Here is a 19,674-nt window from a genome sequence, read left to right as displayed (position 1 = left end):
CCGTTCAACCTTTTAAAAACTTTTCACCGATGGATATAACTGTCATTTTGCATTTCTAATTTCTTATTTTGTCTCCTCCGCGTCTTTTTCACATCCATCCATCCATGATTAGAGAGTTAGAGATATCCTCGGCCACATAGTCCAATTCATTTTAAGAACTCAACTATGACTCTCATTTTGACTTTTTTTTTATTTTTTTTTTAATGTTTTTACAAATATATCTTCATAGAAATATATGTAAAGTAGGACTCTTCCCTCCCATATTATAAGGAAAAAAAATTCACTTAATTATTTGATGAAATTACTTTGGATACCACACATTGAAAATAAACTTAGATAAAGTAGTGTGACAAATATGAATCTTACCTTATAAAAAAATGGATATTAGAAAAAAGAGTGTTTTTCTTTTTACAAAGAAAAAGAGTGCTCTCAGCCTATATAAAAATAAAGGCTTAATTGCAATTTTGGACCCCTATCTTTTTAAAAGTTGCGGTTATGGACCCCTAACTAATTTAAATACAAAACAACCCCCCTATGTTTTGATTCTTTGGCAGTTTTGAACCTCCAAGGCAAAATAAAAATAAAAATTTGACACGTGGCACCTCACTTAGGGTGCCACGTCAGCGTTGACCGAGTCAACAATGAACTGGGGTCCAAAACTGCCAAAGAATCAAAACATAGGGGGCTGTTTTATATTTAAATTAGTTAGGGGTCCATAACCGCAACTTTTTGAAAGATAGGGGTCCAAAAGTGCAATTAAGCCAAAAATAAAAGAATATTGTAATAGAAAAAGGAGGTTTATATTTTGTTGAGGCAAAATCCCTAATTAATTTTAAAGATAATAAACCTTTATGATTAAAGAATTAATGGACTCTGATTAATTCCTTGGTATTTAACTTGTACTCTTGAGTGTTTTAGTAAGACATGAACAAGGTTTAAATCATACCAAGATTCAAGAAATCAAAAGACATTTGGATTCATGATCTAACACTGAGGTCATAAAGTTAGATCAGAATGTTGCTCAGAGATCAAAATGTTCAAGCATAGATCAAAAGGTTGTTCTTATACAAGCCCAAAATCTCAAGAACATTGATCAAGGTCATGGAATGCACATGTGACATGAATAAATGTCAAGGAAAGTACATTTGCATGGATCAATCAAGCAATAATGGCATATACAAGGATTATGTCAAAAAGGATACTCAATGTTCATTTAAGACTATGAACATTGAAGTACTAGAAATATTCCAAAAGGGAATATCATCCTAGATGTTAAAATCATTGCTCTTCATTGTTTTTTCACTATTAGGATTTGATTACATCAAATGGTAGTCTTATAAATCATCATAAGTGAAACAAAAAGAACATTTTGATGATCAGAGTGTTCAACACTGCACATGCTTACTTTATGAACAGTACAGTAGGTGAAAAAGCAAAAAGCAAAAGCCAAAGCAAATATTGTCTTGCTCAATCAGAGATAGACACGTATGAGAGTTGGTACAGTACATGGACCACACAATCTCTCAAAGCATGGACATGAAGATGTAGAATCCACTTTATCTCTCATGCACCAGTCCCTAGGCATATCTGGGAAAGCATCTTTCTGATGTATGCGGAAAAGCCACTACTTTGGATAATGCCCAGAAATTCATATGAAAAGCATATGACAAACCTAGAAATTCACGTGTTCATTCATACATGATGAACCCAGATAAATATCATGATGAACCCATATGAAGATCATCAAGAACACAACAACATTATGAAGTTTATCCTTGATCAGAATGTTTATCCATAATTTCAAGACACATGGCATAACACAATTAGACACCTTACAACGGCTATATGAGCCCAAAAACTCTATAAATAGAGATCAAAGGATCAACATTAATTGCAACATTGCAAAGCATACAAGAAAACATTTGAAACGTGTTTGAAGCTCTTGCAATTTGAATTGATCATCACTGAATACTCTTTCTATCTTCTTTGTAGTGTAAATCAATTCTTTCTATTATCTCTTTTAAAGATAACTTCTTCCATTCCTCTTGTTTGTTTTCAAACATCCAACTCCATACAAATTGTAATCAAAGTCTCATCTAACTTTAGGGGTACTAAAGTGTTTGTTTGAGCAAAGGTTGTAAAAGTCTAAGTGGTTAACTTAGCAAGAAGGTGCAAGCCTGCTGAGGCTTAGAGAATACATATTTGTAATTGTTCACGTGAACAAAAATTGTAAGGTGCATGATTTTAGAGGTTATCTAAAGCATCATAGTGGAAACTCTCACAAGATTGTGAGGAGTGGACTAGTCCACATTAGGTGAACCACTATAAATCTCTGTGTGTTCTTTCTCTCTTCTCTATACTCTTTAATTACAGTATACACAACACACACTTGCACATTTACTTTATTAATCAGTTTTTGTGTATGAACTTCATAACATTCTGAAGTCAGAATACTAACTTAACTATTCAAAGTAAACAACTTGAGAATCACTTTTAAGTTTCAGGATAATTTTTAAAGGGTCACAATTCAAACCCCCTTCTTTGTGACTATTTTATCTACTTCATATTTGACATTAATTATAATAATATATGGCACACATGAGAGAGAACAGCGGTGCAAATAGGGCAAGCCTAGGGCAACTGCGCCGGAGCAACTCACCGGCTGAGAGGAACATTGGGGGGATCGGGGTCCAGCCAGGGTGGCAGAAATTGGGGGGGATGGGGGAAATTGGTCTGTGGTCAGGTCAAGGAAGGGGAAAACAACGCAATTGGAAGTAGGAAGACGGGACAATTCTAGGGTTTTAGAGTGACAGGACGACGAGGGTTATGAGCCGTAGGTTCGACATGGAGGAGATTTTAGGGTTCACAACTGGGTTGCTAAGGAACAACACACGACGATCACTCGGATTGGGAAGGAGCTGCGCGTCGTCCAGTAGTAGGTGGTGCACAAGCTGTTTATAAATTCACATAGAGAGTGGTTTCTGATTCCAAACAACAGGGAAGTGTCCATTTAATTACTAGTAACAAGGTATCATTCTACATCATTAAATATCCATGGCAATTATTACTAGTTCCAAAGGATTAAATAACATTAAAAACAACTAAAACTATAAAATCTTAAAATAGTCACTAATTAGACGTCTGATGAAGAGGTTTTGAGATCATCTCAAATCTTAATCATTAATATCATTTTAATTTAATGATTCTTATTAGAACCAAATCATGTCATGTGTGCATTCCCTCACATTAGCTTTTTTTTCTTTGACTGATTCTTCTCTCATCACCTCGCAATCAATGAGAAGAACACCTTGCAGATTGCATACAATTTTCAATTCTTTTATATTATTTTAATCAAAATGTGATTTTTTTTAAGCATGTTGGGTGTGTTTTTTTTTTTATTTTAATACAATTTTTTTTTTAGTTTGGGTAAAATTTAAAAAACTCAAAATTTATAGTCCGCAATCAAAGTTTACGTTAATGTACTCGAAAGAGAAAGACTCGGGATGAGAATTTTAAAAGTTAAACATAACATGAAGAAAATAAATAGATAAAATTATTAATTTTGTTGGCTAATTTAATCTTATTATGTCGTATAAAGTATATCTATTGGGAGGGAAAATAATAAGATTAAATTATTTTTTATTCTAAAAGTATTTTTAATGTAAAAAACAAGGGTTAACCCAACACGATTAAAGGCTTAAATCAAATTTTATAATTAGGTTGTCATATCCCAAATTTTGACCATTTAAAAGTTTTTACTCGTCTTTTGAACGCCGAAAAACCTCGTCGTTTCAGACGAAATTTCGGCTTACATACCCCAATTTTTGACCTAAGATTATATAATGGGGGTACATAATTGTGTGAACGAAGTAAGCACTAGGAAATTTTTTTATTTGGAAATGATAAATTAAATAATTAATTTGGTCATTATTAAAAAGTGCTTTCTTGGTCCCAAAGTTTTGCTAAATTATTTTAGAACGCAATCTAGAATATTTTGGAATACAATCTAAAATATTTTGGTAGGCAATCTAATATATTTTAGTGCTTGATCTGAAATATATTTTGATACTCAAGAATATATATTTATGTACTGAATAACATATTCATGTACTGAATAATATATTTTTGTACTCAATATGATATATTTTGGTAAACAATTGGCATATTTTTGTACTAGATGAATTACTTGTTCCCAAAGTTTCTCACCTATTAGCTGTAAAGCTTCTCTATAAATAGAGAGCTCACACAATGCATTCTGGACACGGAAATTCACAGTTGATGCTTCCTGTGCTTTTCTTCTCTTCTCCCTCTTATGACTTGTCTTGACGAGTGCATCTTTGCTCCATTTCACTTTCCTCAATTTACCCCATTTCTAGTAATGGATGTGTGACATGTGTATAAAATAAAATCAATGGCCGTGATTAAATGGCTTGGAAAAAGCAATTCTTAAATGAGAAAAAAGACATACGCGCTCTGCTATGAGAAATACTACGCGTACAAACTCTCCTTCTTCCTTCTCATCTCAGATAGCACCTCTCTCCCTCCCGCCGCCGCCGCCCACCTCTCCCTCCCTTGTCCGACGCACTCTCCCCCTTATACTCCACATCACCTCACCTAAATCATCGTCAGTCAAACTTTTCTCTTCACCGCCACCGCCGCTTCAAACCACCATTTATGAAACCTTAAAAATGTTTAAGAGTTGCTTCATTTTCTTGAAGGAATTCATACCATAAAAAAATGTTTAAAGAATCCTGGATGTGAAACTGTGATCAAATATTCTTAATAGAAACATCAAATAGAAATAGGAGAATGAAGGAATATGAGAAAACCACTTTTACAGGTGCTGTCGTCAGTAAAAATAGGAGAAAATGCCTAACAGAAAATATTCTTCTTGATTGTACAAATAGGAGAATGAAGGAATGAAGAGGGGAGCACAGAAAATGCCTAACAGACAATATTCTTCTTGATTTCTAGTGAATGTATTTAAAGAATCCTGGATGTGAAACTGTGAATGTTTTCCGGACATATGTCCATGCCCATTTCTCCTTCAATTGAAAAATTGTATGCAACCACGACCCTTCCAATATATTATGCTCAACAAGCAAAGAATTCCAAGCATTCAAAAATTCACCCTCATCTTCATGTAGATCTATGCATGCTTCAAAATCCAAACCGAATCGTGAACTCTTTTGATACAAGTGGTTCACATGCCGTAAAGCATTCTGTCTTATATGCCAAGTGCACAATCCATGAAATGTTTCTGGCATAACTAAGGAAATAGCCTTAGCCATCGCAACATCTTGATCCGTCATCATGGTTTTTGGCTTTTTACCACCCATTGCCTTGAGAAATGTTTGAAATAACCACTTGAAAGAAGGGATTGTTTCGTCATATAACAATGCTGCCCCAAAAATGACTGTTTGCCTGTGATTATTTAGTCCAACAAATACTCCCAGCGGCCGATAACCCTTATTTGTCTTGTATGTGGTGTCAAAAGTGATAACATCACCAAAATACCCATAATCATTTATCATTTGTGCATCCGCCCAAAATATATTTGTTATTTGCTCTTCAACATCCATTTGCAAGTCATAAGAGTGGAGCAATGACAAGTCAGCCGGTCCACCAGGAAATGGAGGGTCCACGGGTAACACCTCCGGTGCAGCAGCTGCTGCAATGTCATCCTCGTCTCCTGCATCCTGCTGCTGTGGTATATGATCCTGGTCATATCCACCATCCGTCACATCATGTTGTACCTGATCTTGATAGTTCAGGTACTCCGCTCTGCCTCTCCCTACGGTGGCTATGAGTCATGGCACGCCTACCACCAATCATCTGAGATGGATCAATGGGGTCCTGATCGGCAATATCTACAAAAAAAATAATATCATTCAACCACTTTATCAAAAACACTAAACCTAAACAAAACCTAGACTTTCACATTCAACCTAAACATAACCACTTTCACATTAAACCACTTTACCAAAATAAAGACATTGATTGAACCTAAACATTATCATACACATTATCATTAACATTCAAACGTAAAAAATCAAATGCATTATCATACACATTCAACCTAAACTAAACATAATTCAATATACACATTCAACCTAATTCAATATACACTTTTTCAATATGCATTCAACTTAATTCAATATACACTTTTTCAAATTACAATCAAGATCGTATCCAATACCTAAACTAACTAAATAATCAATAAAATTGTCATTGACACATTTTATCAAACACTTTGTGTGCAAAGTATCAAACATACTCAAAATGTGTTCTTTTGCCACCATTCAAAACCACATTATTCCCTAACATCATTCAATCATCAATTAAACCAACTACATTCAATTATAAACTACATGCACTCATAAAAAATTCAATTCCTACATCAACCCTAACCACATGAAAACTACCTTTTTTTTTTTAAAAAAAACCTACCCAAACTAACATTATGATTAAAAATGAGTCAACATACTTACTTGTGATTAAATGGAGATGATGCACTTGATTTTGCTGAAAAATCGAAATTGGAGAAGTTGAATGATTTTGGAATGATTTTGAAGAATGAAGCAATACTAGAAATCTGAGTTTCTGCGTTCTGGTTATGTTCAGTTTTCCTCGGCAGTTAACTGCCAAGGAATTCCTCGGTAGTTAGCTGCCGCCGGTTTACTAAAAACTTCGGCAGTTAACTGCCGAAGGGCATTTAGGTCATTTACTCGTGTGGCACAGCCAAACCAATTGTGGGAACAACAATTCTCATATTAATATATTATAGAGAGACAGTAACTAACTTCATAGTTAATTGTTACAAAGTAAATAGATACACAATGCATAAAAATCATACACAACAGAAAAATGTTGCTATCAAACGAAGATGCAGGTTACATTCAAATGCATGCAGCCGGATATTTGACACAAAAAACCAATGAGACATACACTTGTAAGTTGTGAAGTCCGAATACAAGATACAATACGGATACGATACTGCACTGATACGTTGATACATAAAAGTTTTAAAAATTAAGATACGATACGATACAATACGATCCAAAAGAAGCACTATATCCAAAAAAAAAAAAAAATTAATCTTCGAATACTCTTCTGATACGTATCGGATAATTATTTTTAAAAAAAATAAAATTTAATCTTCGGATACTCTTCTGATACGTATCGGAAAGTATTGGGCAGGTATCGATGCAGGATACGCAGGGGATATGGTACGTTATCCATTTTGAAGTATCTGGGTTTCACAGTAGGATAATAGATAGGGTCCATTTAGTTTAGACCACTTGAAGTTTTGGTTCAACTTGGACCACTTTTTTCCACCATTAGATTACAGCAGTCCACCAAACTTATCATGTTCTGTCAACACTAAATCAATTTCAATATCTTTTCTCTCTCTAAAAGAACCAGTTGCCAATGTTCACTTTTTTGTTGTTCCATTTTCGTGTTGTGGGTTTCGTCTTCCCTTTCATTCTTTCTTTTATTGAAACAACACAGACAACATAAATAAGAACAAAAATGAAGAACACCCAATCTGAAAATTTGTTCATCTAACCTTACCTTTGTGCTTTCATTAATGAAAATAAAAGAAAAATTGAATAGAAGAAATTCTGGATATTCTTAAAAGATTTAAAGGATAGAAAAACTCATACAATACAAACTGGAATAAAACCACAAAATATTAAAAATAAAATAAATCAGTTTTTCTTGATTAATTTAACTGTTTGAAATGAGAAGTTGATATTCAATCTTATTGCAAAACTACTATTTGGGCATCCAATTTCAAAATAAAAACACGGTTTTGGGAAATTAAAAAGAAAAAATTGTTCCTTTATATTATTATATACAATACGTGAAAAGAATGTAAGGAAAAAATCAAAAGAAAAAAAAAAGAAATAAGGAAAAATGGTGGAACAAAGAATCAAAGATAATGAAGCAAATTATACTTTGACAATAGTAAGACTCCCTCCCTATCATCATATTTGTTCTATTTGATCTATTATCATCATACTTTGACAATCATACTAATCAAATTAGAACTAAAACAAAGAATCCTAGATAGCTTAGTCTCCCTCCCTATCATCATACAAACCAAACTATCCATGGTTTTGGTCTAAACTATAGTTACTAAGCTATCTATTATCATCATACTTTGACAATTATACTAATCAAATTAAATTTAGTTATACTTAGCTTACTAAGCAAGTTATCTATGGTTAGTTAATCCATTGGTTATAAAAGGTTTGACCTTTTTCCAATTGGATGAAAATACAATGTAAAACACTATTTTAGTCAAGTTACTTGTTCATTGGTCCTATATTTATCCTACTTTGACTTATACACTAGTCTAATTAACTATGGTAAGACCTATCTTACAAACCAAGTTATCTATAATTTTAGTCAATAAGGTGTGACCTTTCGTCTACCAGGATGAAAACTCAATTTAAACATTATTTTAGTCAAGTTACTGTTTCATTTGATCTATTATCATCATACTTTGACTTGTGTTTGAAAAGCTATGAACTGATTGATAAGTCCAATTCCAATATCTTTATAGCAAGAGAGAATTCATGTGATGTGAAAATTACTTTTCAGTTTTTGAATTTGTTTACTAATCTCAATCAATTAAGATAGATTCTAATATGGTATATGAACTCTATCACAGAAAATTGCTCAATTTATAGCCCTCTAAACTAACTCTCTCTCTCTCTCTCTCTCTCTCTCTCTCTCTCTCTCTCTCTCTCTCTCTCTCTCTCTCTCTCTCTCTCTCTCTCTCTCTCTCTCTCTCTCTCTCTCTCTCTCTCTCTCTCTCTCTCTCTCTCTCTCTCTCTCTCTCTCTCTCTCTCTCTCTCTCTCTCTCTCTCTCTCTCTCCTCTCTCTCTCTCTCTCTCTCTCTCTCTCTCTCTCTCTCTCTCTCTCTCTCTCTCTCTCTCTCTCTCTCTCTCTCTCTCTCTCTCTCTCTCTCTCTCTCTCTCCTCTCTCTCTCTCTCTCTCTCTCTCTCTCTCTCTCTCTCTCTCTCTCTCTCTCTCTCTCTCTCTCTCTCTCTCTCTCTCTCTCTCTCTCTCTCTCTCTCTCTCTCTCTCTCTCAATTTAACCAAAACTCAATGTCACCCAAGGTATCTCCCCTAAAGTTGAAGTTGAAGGTCATCTTTTATTAACCTTACTTTGTTGCAGTCATTTTAAAAAATGTTCACAATCCCAACAATGTTGATTCAAATATGATTATTGTATGATACAGAGGGTTCCCAAATGAGGATGAAATTTTATTTCAAAAGAATTGGGACAAAATTGCAAAGATTTTGAAATTCTGATATGATTTATTACAAAGGAGGATCATATTTCAAGGTTGAGATATTTGGCTCAATACATTGGAAATTGACTATTTCAATATAAATTCATAGATGAATCAATTGAACACCTCTTATTTCAAGACCTGAATATCGATTGGGGATTCATTAGTCGATACAAAATAACACTAGGAACCAATGATCTGAATACAAAAAGAAGCCAGATTATGTTGCAATCTCGATCGGCCTTTGGAAATTATGAAGCAACGACAACACTCATAACCCTAGTAGAAAGGCTCCCCAAAAAAATGGAATTGCCATACCAAACATTTTGTCTTAACAACCAAGCCAATTTCTTCCAAACATAAATTATATATATATTGTATTGGAGTAGTGATATTTGAACAACTATTTGATACAATTTTTGTGACAACTTCTTTTCTCTCTTTTTTCATTGGTTAAAACAATGGAGAGAGAGAGAGAGAGAGAGAGAAATGAAGAGAGAGAATATGAGTATAATATGAGTATGAGAGATAAAGTTGTCACAAAGTTATCAAAAAGTGATTGTACAAATATCATTTCTCATTGTATTGACGAGTCTACGATGATGCAAAAATAGTAAAAGTTACTAAAATGATTACATCATGCTTTTATATAGGTTAACTATCAGAAGGAAATGAATGATAAAATTCTCATTACAAAGAATAGAGCTTACAACAAGTATATATACTAATAACTAGAAGTATGGTAAGCTATAATGATCTAACTCTGGAGAAACAATGTCCTAAGCTGAGTTACTTGTCCAGCAAGTAATAACAAATCAAGTGATTTCACTATCATTAATATCATTCTGTAATATCCCCCCACAAGGTGGAGATTGATAAATGTTTATCAAACCCAACTTGGATAGAAGAATGTTGAAAGTCTTAGGAAGCAAAGCCTTGGTAAAGAAATCAGCTACTTGGTCTTGAGAAGAAACAGGGAGTAACTTGAGAATCCCACTTTGTAACTTTTCTCTAATTAAGTGACAGTCAATTTCCAAGTGTTTAGTGCGCTCATGAAAAACAGGGTTAGAAGCAATGTGTATTGCACTTTGATTATCACAGTATAAAACAGGCAACTTGGAGCATGAAACATGTAAATCTTTGAGAAGATATAGAATCCATTGTAGTTCACAAGTAGCTGAAGCCAATGCCCTATATTCAGCTTCAGATGAAGATCTAGAGACTGTGATTTGTTTCTTTGTTCTCCAAGAGATCATAGAGTGACCTAAGAAGAAACATTGACCTGAAATAGATTTTCTAGTATCTAGACAACCAGCCCAGTCAGCATCTGAAAATCCTTGTAAAGTGAGAGAAGAATTTCGTGGAAAAAATAAACCTCTTCCTGGACAACCTTTGAGGTACTTCAAAACTCTTAAAGCAGCATGATGATGAGTTTATGTAGGTTTAGACAAGAATTGACTCAATTGCTGAGTGATGAAAGTGATATCAGGTCTGGTAGTGTTTAGGTAGAGAAGTCTACCCACAAGTCTTCTGTAGGCAGCAACATCTTCAAAAGGAGGACTTGAATCATGATGCAACTTTATGGAGAAATCAGATGGAGTAGAAACTGGTTTGGAACCTACAGTGCCTGAATCAAGAAGTAAGTCTAGACAATATTTCCTTTGACACAAAGAAATCCCCAATTTGGAATGAGCAACCTCAATACCTAAGAAGTATTTCAATTGGCCTAAGTCTTTGATTTTGAATAGAGAATCCAAAATAGACTTGATATGATCAAATTCACTTATAGAATCTCCAGCAAGAATGATATCATCAACATACACAAGAAGGACTGTGAATGAAGATTCAGTTTTCTTGACAAACAAGGAATGATCAGATGCAGCTTGTAAATAGTCTTGAGCTAAAAGAGTAGAAGTCAATTTCTCATACCACTTTCTACTAGCCTGTTTAAGTCCATAGAGAGACTTTTGAAGCTTGCAAACTTGATGTTGTTTGATTGGTGTGATGCCAGGAGGAATCATCATATACACATCTTCCTGAAGTTCACCATGAAGAAAGGCATTATTGACATCAAGTTGATGTAAATGCCAATTGTGAATGGAAGATAAAGCAATCACAAGTCTGACTGTTGTGAGTTTAGCAACTGGAGAATATGTATCAAAATAATCTAAGCCCTCAATTTGATTGTAACCTTTGGCAACCAATCTTGCTTTATATCTCTCAATAGTGCCATCAGCATGGAATTTGACTTTGTAAATCCATCTACATCCAATAGGCTTAACATTTGGTGGTAAATCCACAAGTTTCCAAGTACCAGTTTTCTCAAGAGCTTGAAGTTCAACTTGCATAGCATGCTTCCAACACTCATGTTTACTTGCTTCAGCATAGGATTTAGGCTCAGGTTGTGAATGTAAAGACATAACAAAAGAAGAATGATTGTTAGAAATATTATTATGAGAAAGAAAATGAGAAATAGGATATGTGGAAGTTTGAAGATTGTTACAAATATAATCTTGGAGGTAAGATGGAGTAGTGGTTTTTCTGGTAGAATGTCTGGGAATAATGGGTGGAACAGGTGAAGAAGGAGAGGTAAGAGGTAAAGTTGATGAAGAAGAAGTGGTAATATCATCAATGATTGGAGGTTGACAAGAAGGGATAGAAGTATCAGTATCAGATAGAGAGGGAAAATGGGAAAAATATTCCCAATCAGGAGAAGTAGAGGATGGAGAATGAGGGTAAGGGAGATGGTTTTCATGAAAAGTAACATGTCTTGACACAAAAATCTCTCTAGATTGAAGATCATAGAGAGTAAAACCCTTATAACCAGACTTGTAACCTAAGAATAAAGACTTTCTAGCTCTAGGTTGCAGTTTGGTTCTATGAGAATGTAAAGTGGAAGCATAACATAAACAACCAAAAACTTTGAAAAGAGCAATATCAGGGAGTTTATGATGAAGAAGGAAGTAAGGTGATTGGTTATGAAGTAAGGGTGTAGGAACTCTATTTATGAGGAAAACAGCATGATGTATAGCATAAGACCAAAAAGAAGGAGGAAGTTTAGACTGATAAAGCAAAGCTCTACCAACATTTAAAATGTGTTGATGTTTTCTTTCAACTCTACCATTTTGTTGGGGAGTTTCTACACAAGATTTCTGGTGAATAATGCCATGTGAAGCATAAAAAGAAGGTAACATGAATTCAGGGCCATTATCAGTTCTAATGAATTTAGGGGTGGTGTGAAAATGATTCTGAATCATAGTAATAAAATTCTTAACATGTGAAGACACTTCAGCTTTGGTTTTAAGAAGAATGACCCAGAGAAATCTGGTGTGGTCATCTAAAATAGTGAGAAAATATCTATGACCATGAACTGAAGCAACTGAAAGAGGACCCCAAATATCTAAAGTGCCATAAGGCATTGTCAGGTACATATTGACTATTCTTATTACAATTGGAAATAGAAACAACATTACAAGAACTGGGAGATAAAGCAGAAAACTCAAAATTAGAAGATTTGCATGATGGATAAAACTTGTATAAACCATCTTGCTGTTTAGCCAAACCAATCATCTTCAAAGATTGTTGGTCCTGTATAAGACATTTTTCAAGAGAAAAATGAAAGAAACAAGTTAATGAATCACAACATTTTGCTACAGAGATAAGATTGAGGGTAAAATGAGGTGAATAAAGAACATGACTCAAATGAAACTTGGAATTGAAGAAAACATTACCAGCAAAATGAGCTAACACAGAATTACCATTGGGTAAGGAAACATAAACAGGTTTTATTCTATAAAAGGAACTAAATGAAGCAATATCACAACATATATGTTCATTAGCACCAGAATCAATAAGCCAAAAAGGAGGTTTACTTGTTAAAGAAGAAACAGAAGCAAGTATACCTTTAGAAGAATCTGGAGTGGAAATGCTGGCAGATGCAATGTGATTGGAGGTAACTTGTGAAGGAGAAGGTGCTGAAACAACCAAATTTGATTGTTGTAACATGGACACAAGTTGAGCTAATTGCTCTTGAGAAAAACCAGCAGAAGGAGAACTTGCAGGAGTACCCAATCCAGAAGAAGAAATTGTACCATTTTCAGAATCTTCTTGAGAAGCAGCATTCACACTTGATGAAGGTTTGTTAACATTGGGATAACCATGTTTCAAGTAACAAAAATCCACAGTATGATTTGTACGATTACAGAAAGTACAGAGTCTAGTAGGCTTATTTGAATAGAAGCTTTTGCCACGACCTTGAGGTTTTCTATTTTCAGTAGCATTGATTTGAATGGAGGTATCAGTAGATACACTCAAAGAAGTAATAGAAGCATGATTACTCTCTTCTTGAACAACTAAAGAATAAACTTTGTTCATAGAAGGAAGAGGATCAAGGAGAAGAACTTGAGTTCTAACCACAGAAAATTGATCATTCAATCCTGTAAGAAATTGCATAATCTGATCCTCATTTCTATGAATCTTAGCAACTTTAGATGCAGCACAACGACAAGGATGAATACAAGAACAATTAGGGATAGGTCTATGTGAAGATAATTCCTCCCATAAGGACTTTATTTCAGTGAAATAATCCAAAACAAATTTTGATCCTTGTTTCAAATTATTGATGTTAGAACGTAAATTTGCAATGCGAATACGATCAATTTTGGAGAATCGTTCTTTCAAATCAAGCCAAACCTCAAGTGCAGAATCACAAAAAACAATAGTTTGAGCAATGGACTCAGAAACAGAGTTGATAAGCCAAGATTGAACCAAATGATTACAGCGTTCCCATGCTGTGCGGTTCAAGTCATCTTCATCAGGCATAGGAATGGAACCATTGATGAAACCAAGCTTGTTCTTCGTTCCCAACGAGCGTTCAACGGTGCGACTCCAAGCGATATAATTGGAACCGTTGAATTTGGGAGTAATGGAAAGAGAATTGGGACCTTCACTGGGATGAACGAAGAACACTGATTCAGTATCAGATTGAACAACATTTCTTGGCGCCATGGATGCAATGCGAGAAGATCAAGAACAGAGTATAACAATGATTGAAGAAAATCAATCAAAACAAGAAAACGAGAACGAGAAAGAAGAATCAAGGTGTGAAATCATGAAGATTTAACACACAAAACCAGAAAAATTGATCAAAAGAAGATCAATTGAAGAAGAAGATGCAGCGGAAAAACGGTTACAAACCGTAATGGATCGTAACAAACTCTTCCTCTTTGGAAAGAGCTTCTGATACCATATCAGAAATCAGAAGGAAATGAATGATAAAATTCTCATTACAAAGAATAGAGCTTACAACAAGTATATATACTAATAACTAGAAGTATGGTAAGCTATAATGATCTAACTCTAGAGAAACAATGTCCTAAGCTGAGTTACTTGTCCAGCAAGTAATAACAAATCAAGTGATTTCACTATCATTAATATCATTCTGTAATATTAACGAATCAATAACAAAGTAACTCCTAATCTCTATTGCCCTCCCGCAAGCTGGAAGGTGTTGACAACACTTCCAGCTTGAAAATGTTGGGATTCATTGATTGAAGCGACAAACCAAGGACAATTATTAGTACTTAACCACCGTAAGGAAGAAGCAAAATTCATCAAAGCCAAGAGAGGGTAAAAATTTAATCACTGAGCAGAAATGGTAACTTAAGGCTTAACCACTTAATAGAAGCTACAATGAAGAACCACCAATGAGATAGAAGCTAAAATGAGATTTAAACACTTTACAGAAGCACAAGAACAAAGACAAAAACAATGTTAGACATCATCAAATCAACAAAGTCATTTCAATTCATTTGTAAGAATCCACATTTAATTTGATCGTTGCTTCAAAATTGCCAATTAGCGAAAAAGCCAAAATCCAAATGCAATTCACATAAGGCTGTTCAAATTCATGAGTAGCACTAATAATAGAGGGTTGGCAAAATGGGTTTTTAGTGTCAAAATGTTAGGTGAAAAAAATTATATATCAAAGTTTAAGCACATGATAGAAGCACAATAACAAAGCAAAACAACGCAGATTGTACAATTCCTAATAACTCTCTCTCTATATATATATATAATCGAAAGAATGAATGAGAAAAGAGAATAAAGTGAGTGTGCTTACTAGTTCTAGGTTTTGCAACTCGTCAAGCTGAATGGTTTGATAGAAGTGTATTCCTCTAGTTTAACTACCATTCCCATGGTGAATGGACATGTTGCTCTGATTCTGAAGATGAAGGGATTTTGTTGTGCTGATATTATGAAGGTGGTGTGGTGTCATCGGCATTTGTGTCTTTCATACCTCGAGCGTCACTTTTTATTTTAGATTAAAATAAATGATGTCTTTAGAGCCTACAAAGTGGTAGTGCAATGATAGAGACTCTTTTGATGAACTTCACATGTACGCCTCATTTTTTTAATAAGGAGAATGTTAATCCGTGCCCTGGGTGGTTAAACGGTCAAAAGAAGTAAGATTTTATTTAAAAGTTGTGTAATATTAGTTGGTCAAAAATAACAATTTATATTTTTAAGACAATTTTTTTACTTTTGGATTCCTCAACCAGTGTCCCGATGACACGGGTTAACAAGATCTTTTTAATAAAGATCATATTAATGACTCCAATAACAATACATTAATTGAGACTCCAATAAAAAGTATTTAAAAAGATTCCACTGACTTTACATCATTATATAAAAAATAATTTATTTATTAAATTATAAATTACCTCATAAAATATTATTTCTTTTGAAAGTGATACTAACTTGTACATATTTTATCACTTCTTTTAAACGTGAGATTTGCCCAAGAGAGAAATGATTCTTATATAGTTGTCTGTTACTTAATAGAGACTCTTTTTTTTTTCGGTAGTGAATCCTCTCCGGTGGAGATCCCTCCTGTTTTCTGCAGCTCCCCCACTATCCAGCTTTAATTACATTTTTTTTTTTATATATTACAAACACATTATCTCACCTATCTATTGGAGGGTCTGGATTACACATGAAAGAAAACCAGAGAAGACAATCTCCTCCCCTTTTTTTCTTCGTCCAATGAAAGGTCCTTAATAGGAAGTGATCTTTGTTAAGTAAGGAACCCTTAAGAACCCCCATTGGAGATGCTCTTATAATCTAGATACATATTTCATTGAATGAACAAAAAAAAGTAACCTTTTTTTTTATAATAGAGATCGGTCATCAGAGTATTATCATTGACAAGAAAAAAAATGATAGTTTAAATGATGTATCTAGTTGGTATAAACTAGTATAACATAGATATATCATTTATTGAATGAAAATAAAAAAAAAAAAAAAAAGGGTAACCTTCTTTTATAATAGAGATTAGAATGGTATTGTAGACGAGAAAAAAATGATAGTTTGATGATAAAAATAAGGAAAATGCTAACTTGTTCTTAAGGGTACAAGATAAGGATCTAAAAATATAATAAAATAAATAAATTTTGCATTGAAAAGATAAGTGTTTAAGATTACGAATGCACAATTTTCATGATTAAATTTATATATTTAGTTTTTTATCTTGTGTCTGTATGGTACAAGTTAACAAGACCCTTAAAATAAATTATCATTTAAATAAAGTAATTATGTTTAAATTGTTAATGAACTTCATCATAGGAGAAATTTTTCAGGAGAACATGAATTTGATTTTGATATGAAACAATTTTTAATGAGATTTTACTTATCTCTTGGTCGAACTTCAAATTATTAAGATCATTTTTTCTAAGAACCGAATAGTTAACGAAATAAATTATTATTTAGAAGAGAGAGATTATAGATTATGAGATAAATAAAACAAATATATCAAATGAATGAAAAATCAATGACATCCAAATGAAATTCAACTTTTAAGACCAAAGTCCATGAAAATCCAAATTCCATTTTGGATTTTTTAGACCTAGACATTTTTGTTATATATTTTTTTTAACATTTGATGTGTGTTAGTTTTGCCATTAATTATTTAAAAAAAAAAAAAAAAAAAAGTAATTTACAAAGGGAGTTTTGCACTAACATATGATTGTATATAAAATGAAGGAACATTGTACCAAAAAACAAAAATGAAGGAACAAAAACGGGGGGTTGTGTTTCAGATGTGGAGAATGAAATCGCCCTTAACACCAGTGTGCTGAAAAACAACTTTGACCAAAGTACTCAACAAAGATCGTATACACCGTAATTGGATTCCTACTCTTCAATTAGCACTCTAAACTCCTCTACATCTCTTATGAGAAAAATCTTCAAATTTGTAATGGAACATATGATTTTTTACGTATGGAGTTAGGTTTTATCCAAATTCATTGTAAAAATCATACCTGTGTTTTTCTCCTAAAGAGGAGAAATATTTCCATACTTGATGATCTATTTATACAAAAGAAAAGACCCATTTTCAACTTATACAAAAGAAATATGTTTTTCTCCTGTGGTAAAATGGTTGGCTTTAAATTTGAAAGTTACCGATTCGACTTATACAAAAGAAAAGACCCATTTTTTAACCCTGTATTGTAAAATAATAGTAGAAGAACTTATTAAATTAATAGAGTTAGTTAAATGTGGTTGTACGTATATTGATAAAAAAAAAAAAAAAAAAAAAAAAAAAAAAAAAAAAACAAAGCCTTCAAATTTCAGAGCTGCTCCCCAAGTATTTTAAGCTGAAAGATAAGGATTTTATTAATTTGGAACTATCAAAATTCGATAGCATGTGCTGCCAAAAGTCTAATAATAGTTCAAAAGTACAGTATATAATCAGGGCTGACCCTGCATGTCAAGAGATTTAAAGTAAATTTTATAATGTGGTATTTTGAAATAGAAAAATAAAGTTAACTCAATGCTTATCAAAAACATAATAAATCAACTTTTGTTGATTTCAAAATTTGAACTTATGACCAAAAAGATTGAGGACTTAAAATTTATCAACTAAGATCGATAAATATTGATTATTAGTATGTCATATTAAATATTTATAGTTAAATTGACATTTTATGAGACATTTTTTTAACCCAAAATTTTGAGGCATAAAACTTTTGCTTAAGTGACTTAACCTTCGGACCGGTCCCGAGTATGAAAATTTCTACTTAATTTTAGGAGACTTACCGTGACAAATTAATATACATGTATTTAATTTTACAAAATTTCAGTATTTTTACAAAATCGCAAAAAGTTGAATAATTATCTTGACTAAAATCAAACAAATTTTTTATAAGGGATAAAAGCTAGATAATATATATATATATATATATATATATATATATAATAAATTTGCATGGACTAAAAATATCTTTGTGCTTTGTTCTGACGGAATCTAGTTGGAAAGGAACACACAAGTTTAATTAAAACAACTAAAAAAGTAAAAATACAAAACCTTAAAATTGTAGAGCAAAGTCTAATAATAGTTCAAAAGTCCAATATAATTTCAAGTCAAGTATAGTATAATAATTTCTACTTAATTTTATGTGACTTACCATGACGAATTAAAATATAGGAGTACCGGGTCATTGCAAATTATAATTTCAATAAAAAAAAATACTATGTAATATTTTATATCTGTCTGTTTGTTTTTTAGTTACGCTAATGGATATTATTTTTTTAGAGGTTCAGGTCAAAAAAAAAAAATCCACTTTCGTTGAGAGCAGGTTTGTTGACTCAACTTTTGTATTATATAATAAATAAAAAATAATCATTATTAACTAGTAAGAGACCAACTGACATTGAGTGTCTCTTCTAAATTACTTTTATGTTCAATTCTCGTTGATTCGTCACATCACCAAGCAATAGCCCATTAAAATTGTTTTTCTTTTTCAAATGGTGGTTTAATTTGTTTGATTTTTTTTTTAATGCTTATCAACTGCATTAACTATGTTGACTTGAACAAATAAGGATGGGTATGGTATACACCTTCCGATCACTAATATAAGCAAAAATTTATTTTTTAGATACATTTAATTAATGATGTATGTGCTCTTTATTATATGTCAAATACGTCATTAATTGAATGTATCTAAAAAGTGGATTTTTAGAAAATTTAAGAAACTGATGGCTATAGGGATAGAAGTCTAGGGGTGGACAAAAACCCGCCCAACCCGGGCCGAAAAAAGAGAAACGGGCGGTTTCAAACGGGTCTACGCGTTCAAAAAAGCACTTTTACGGTTTTAGGCGGGTTTGTACGGGCTGGTTCAGTGGAAAAACTTGACCCCTCGGTATCCGAACCCACCCGAAAATGGATATTATATTGAAAAGCTGAGGATATATATAGATAGTATGACAATACCTAGCATGAGAGAAAAGAAAGGCTATCCCCGTGAGCTTAGCTCAGTTGATAGAGATATTGCATATTATATGCAGGAGCCGGGGTTCGAATCCCGAA

The 19,674-nt window shown here is 33.0% G+C and overlaps 1 protein-coding gene across 1 annotated transcript; it reads right to left on the bottom strand.

Annotated features, from left to right (window-relative positions):
* Positions 1 to 4,590: 4,590 nt before the first annotated feature.
* Positions 4,591 to 15,590, bottom strand: LOC112417126 (protein FAR1-RELATED SEQUENCE 5). Its single transcript, XM_024772092.2, has 2 exons — positions 15,430 to 15,590; positions 4,591 to 5,870 (listed from the first exon to the last, which is right to left on the bottom strand). Exon 2 carries the CDS (start codon positions 5,580 to 5,582, stop codon positions 4,971 to 4,973), a length of 612 nt encoding a protein of 203 aa, XP_024627860.1. The 5' UTR covers positions 5,583 to 5,870; positions 15,430 to 15,590; the 3' UTR covers positions 4,591 to 4,970.
* Between the last annotated feature and the right edge of the window lie 4,084 nt (positions 15,591 to 19,674).

The sequence above is a fragment of the Medicago truncatula genome, chromosome 1 (assembly GCF_003473485.1).
Source record: "Medicago truncatula cultivar Jemalong A17 chromosome 1, MtrunA17r5.0-ANR, whole genome shotgun sequence".
NCBI lineage: Eukaryota > Viridiplantae > Streptophyta > Magnoliopsida > Fabales > Fabaceae > Medicago > Medicago truncatula.
Note: the sequence above shows the minus strand (reverse complement) of the source record. Positions and strands in the feature narration are given on the sequence as shown.

Bases quoted from the DNA above. Each gene is read 5' to 3' on its own strand.
- LOC112417126 (XM_024772092.2), bottom strand. From the start codon at position 5,582: ATGGATGTTGAAGAGCAAATAACAAATATATTTTGGGCGGATGCACAA.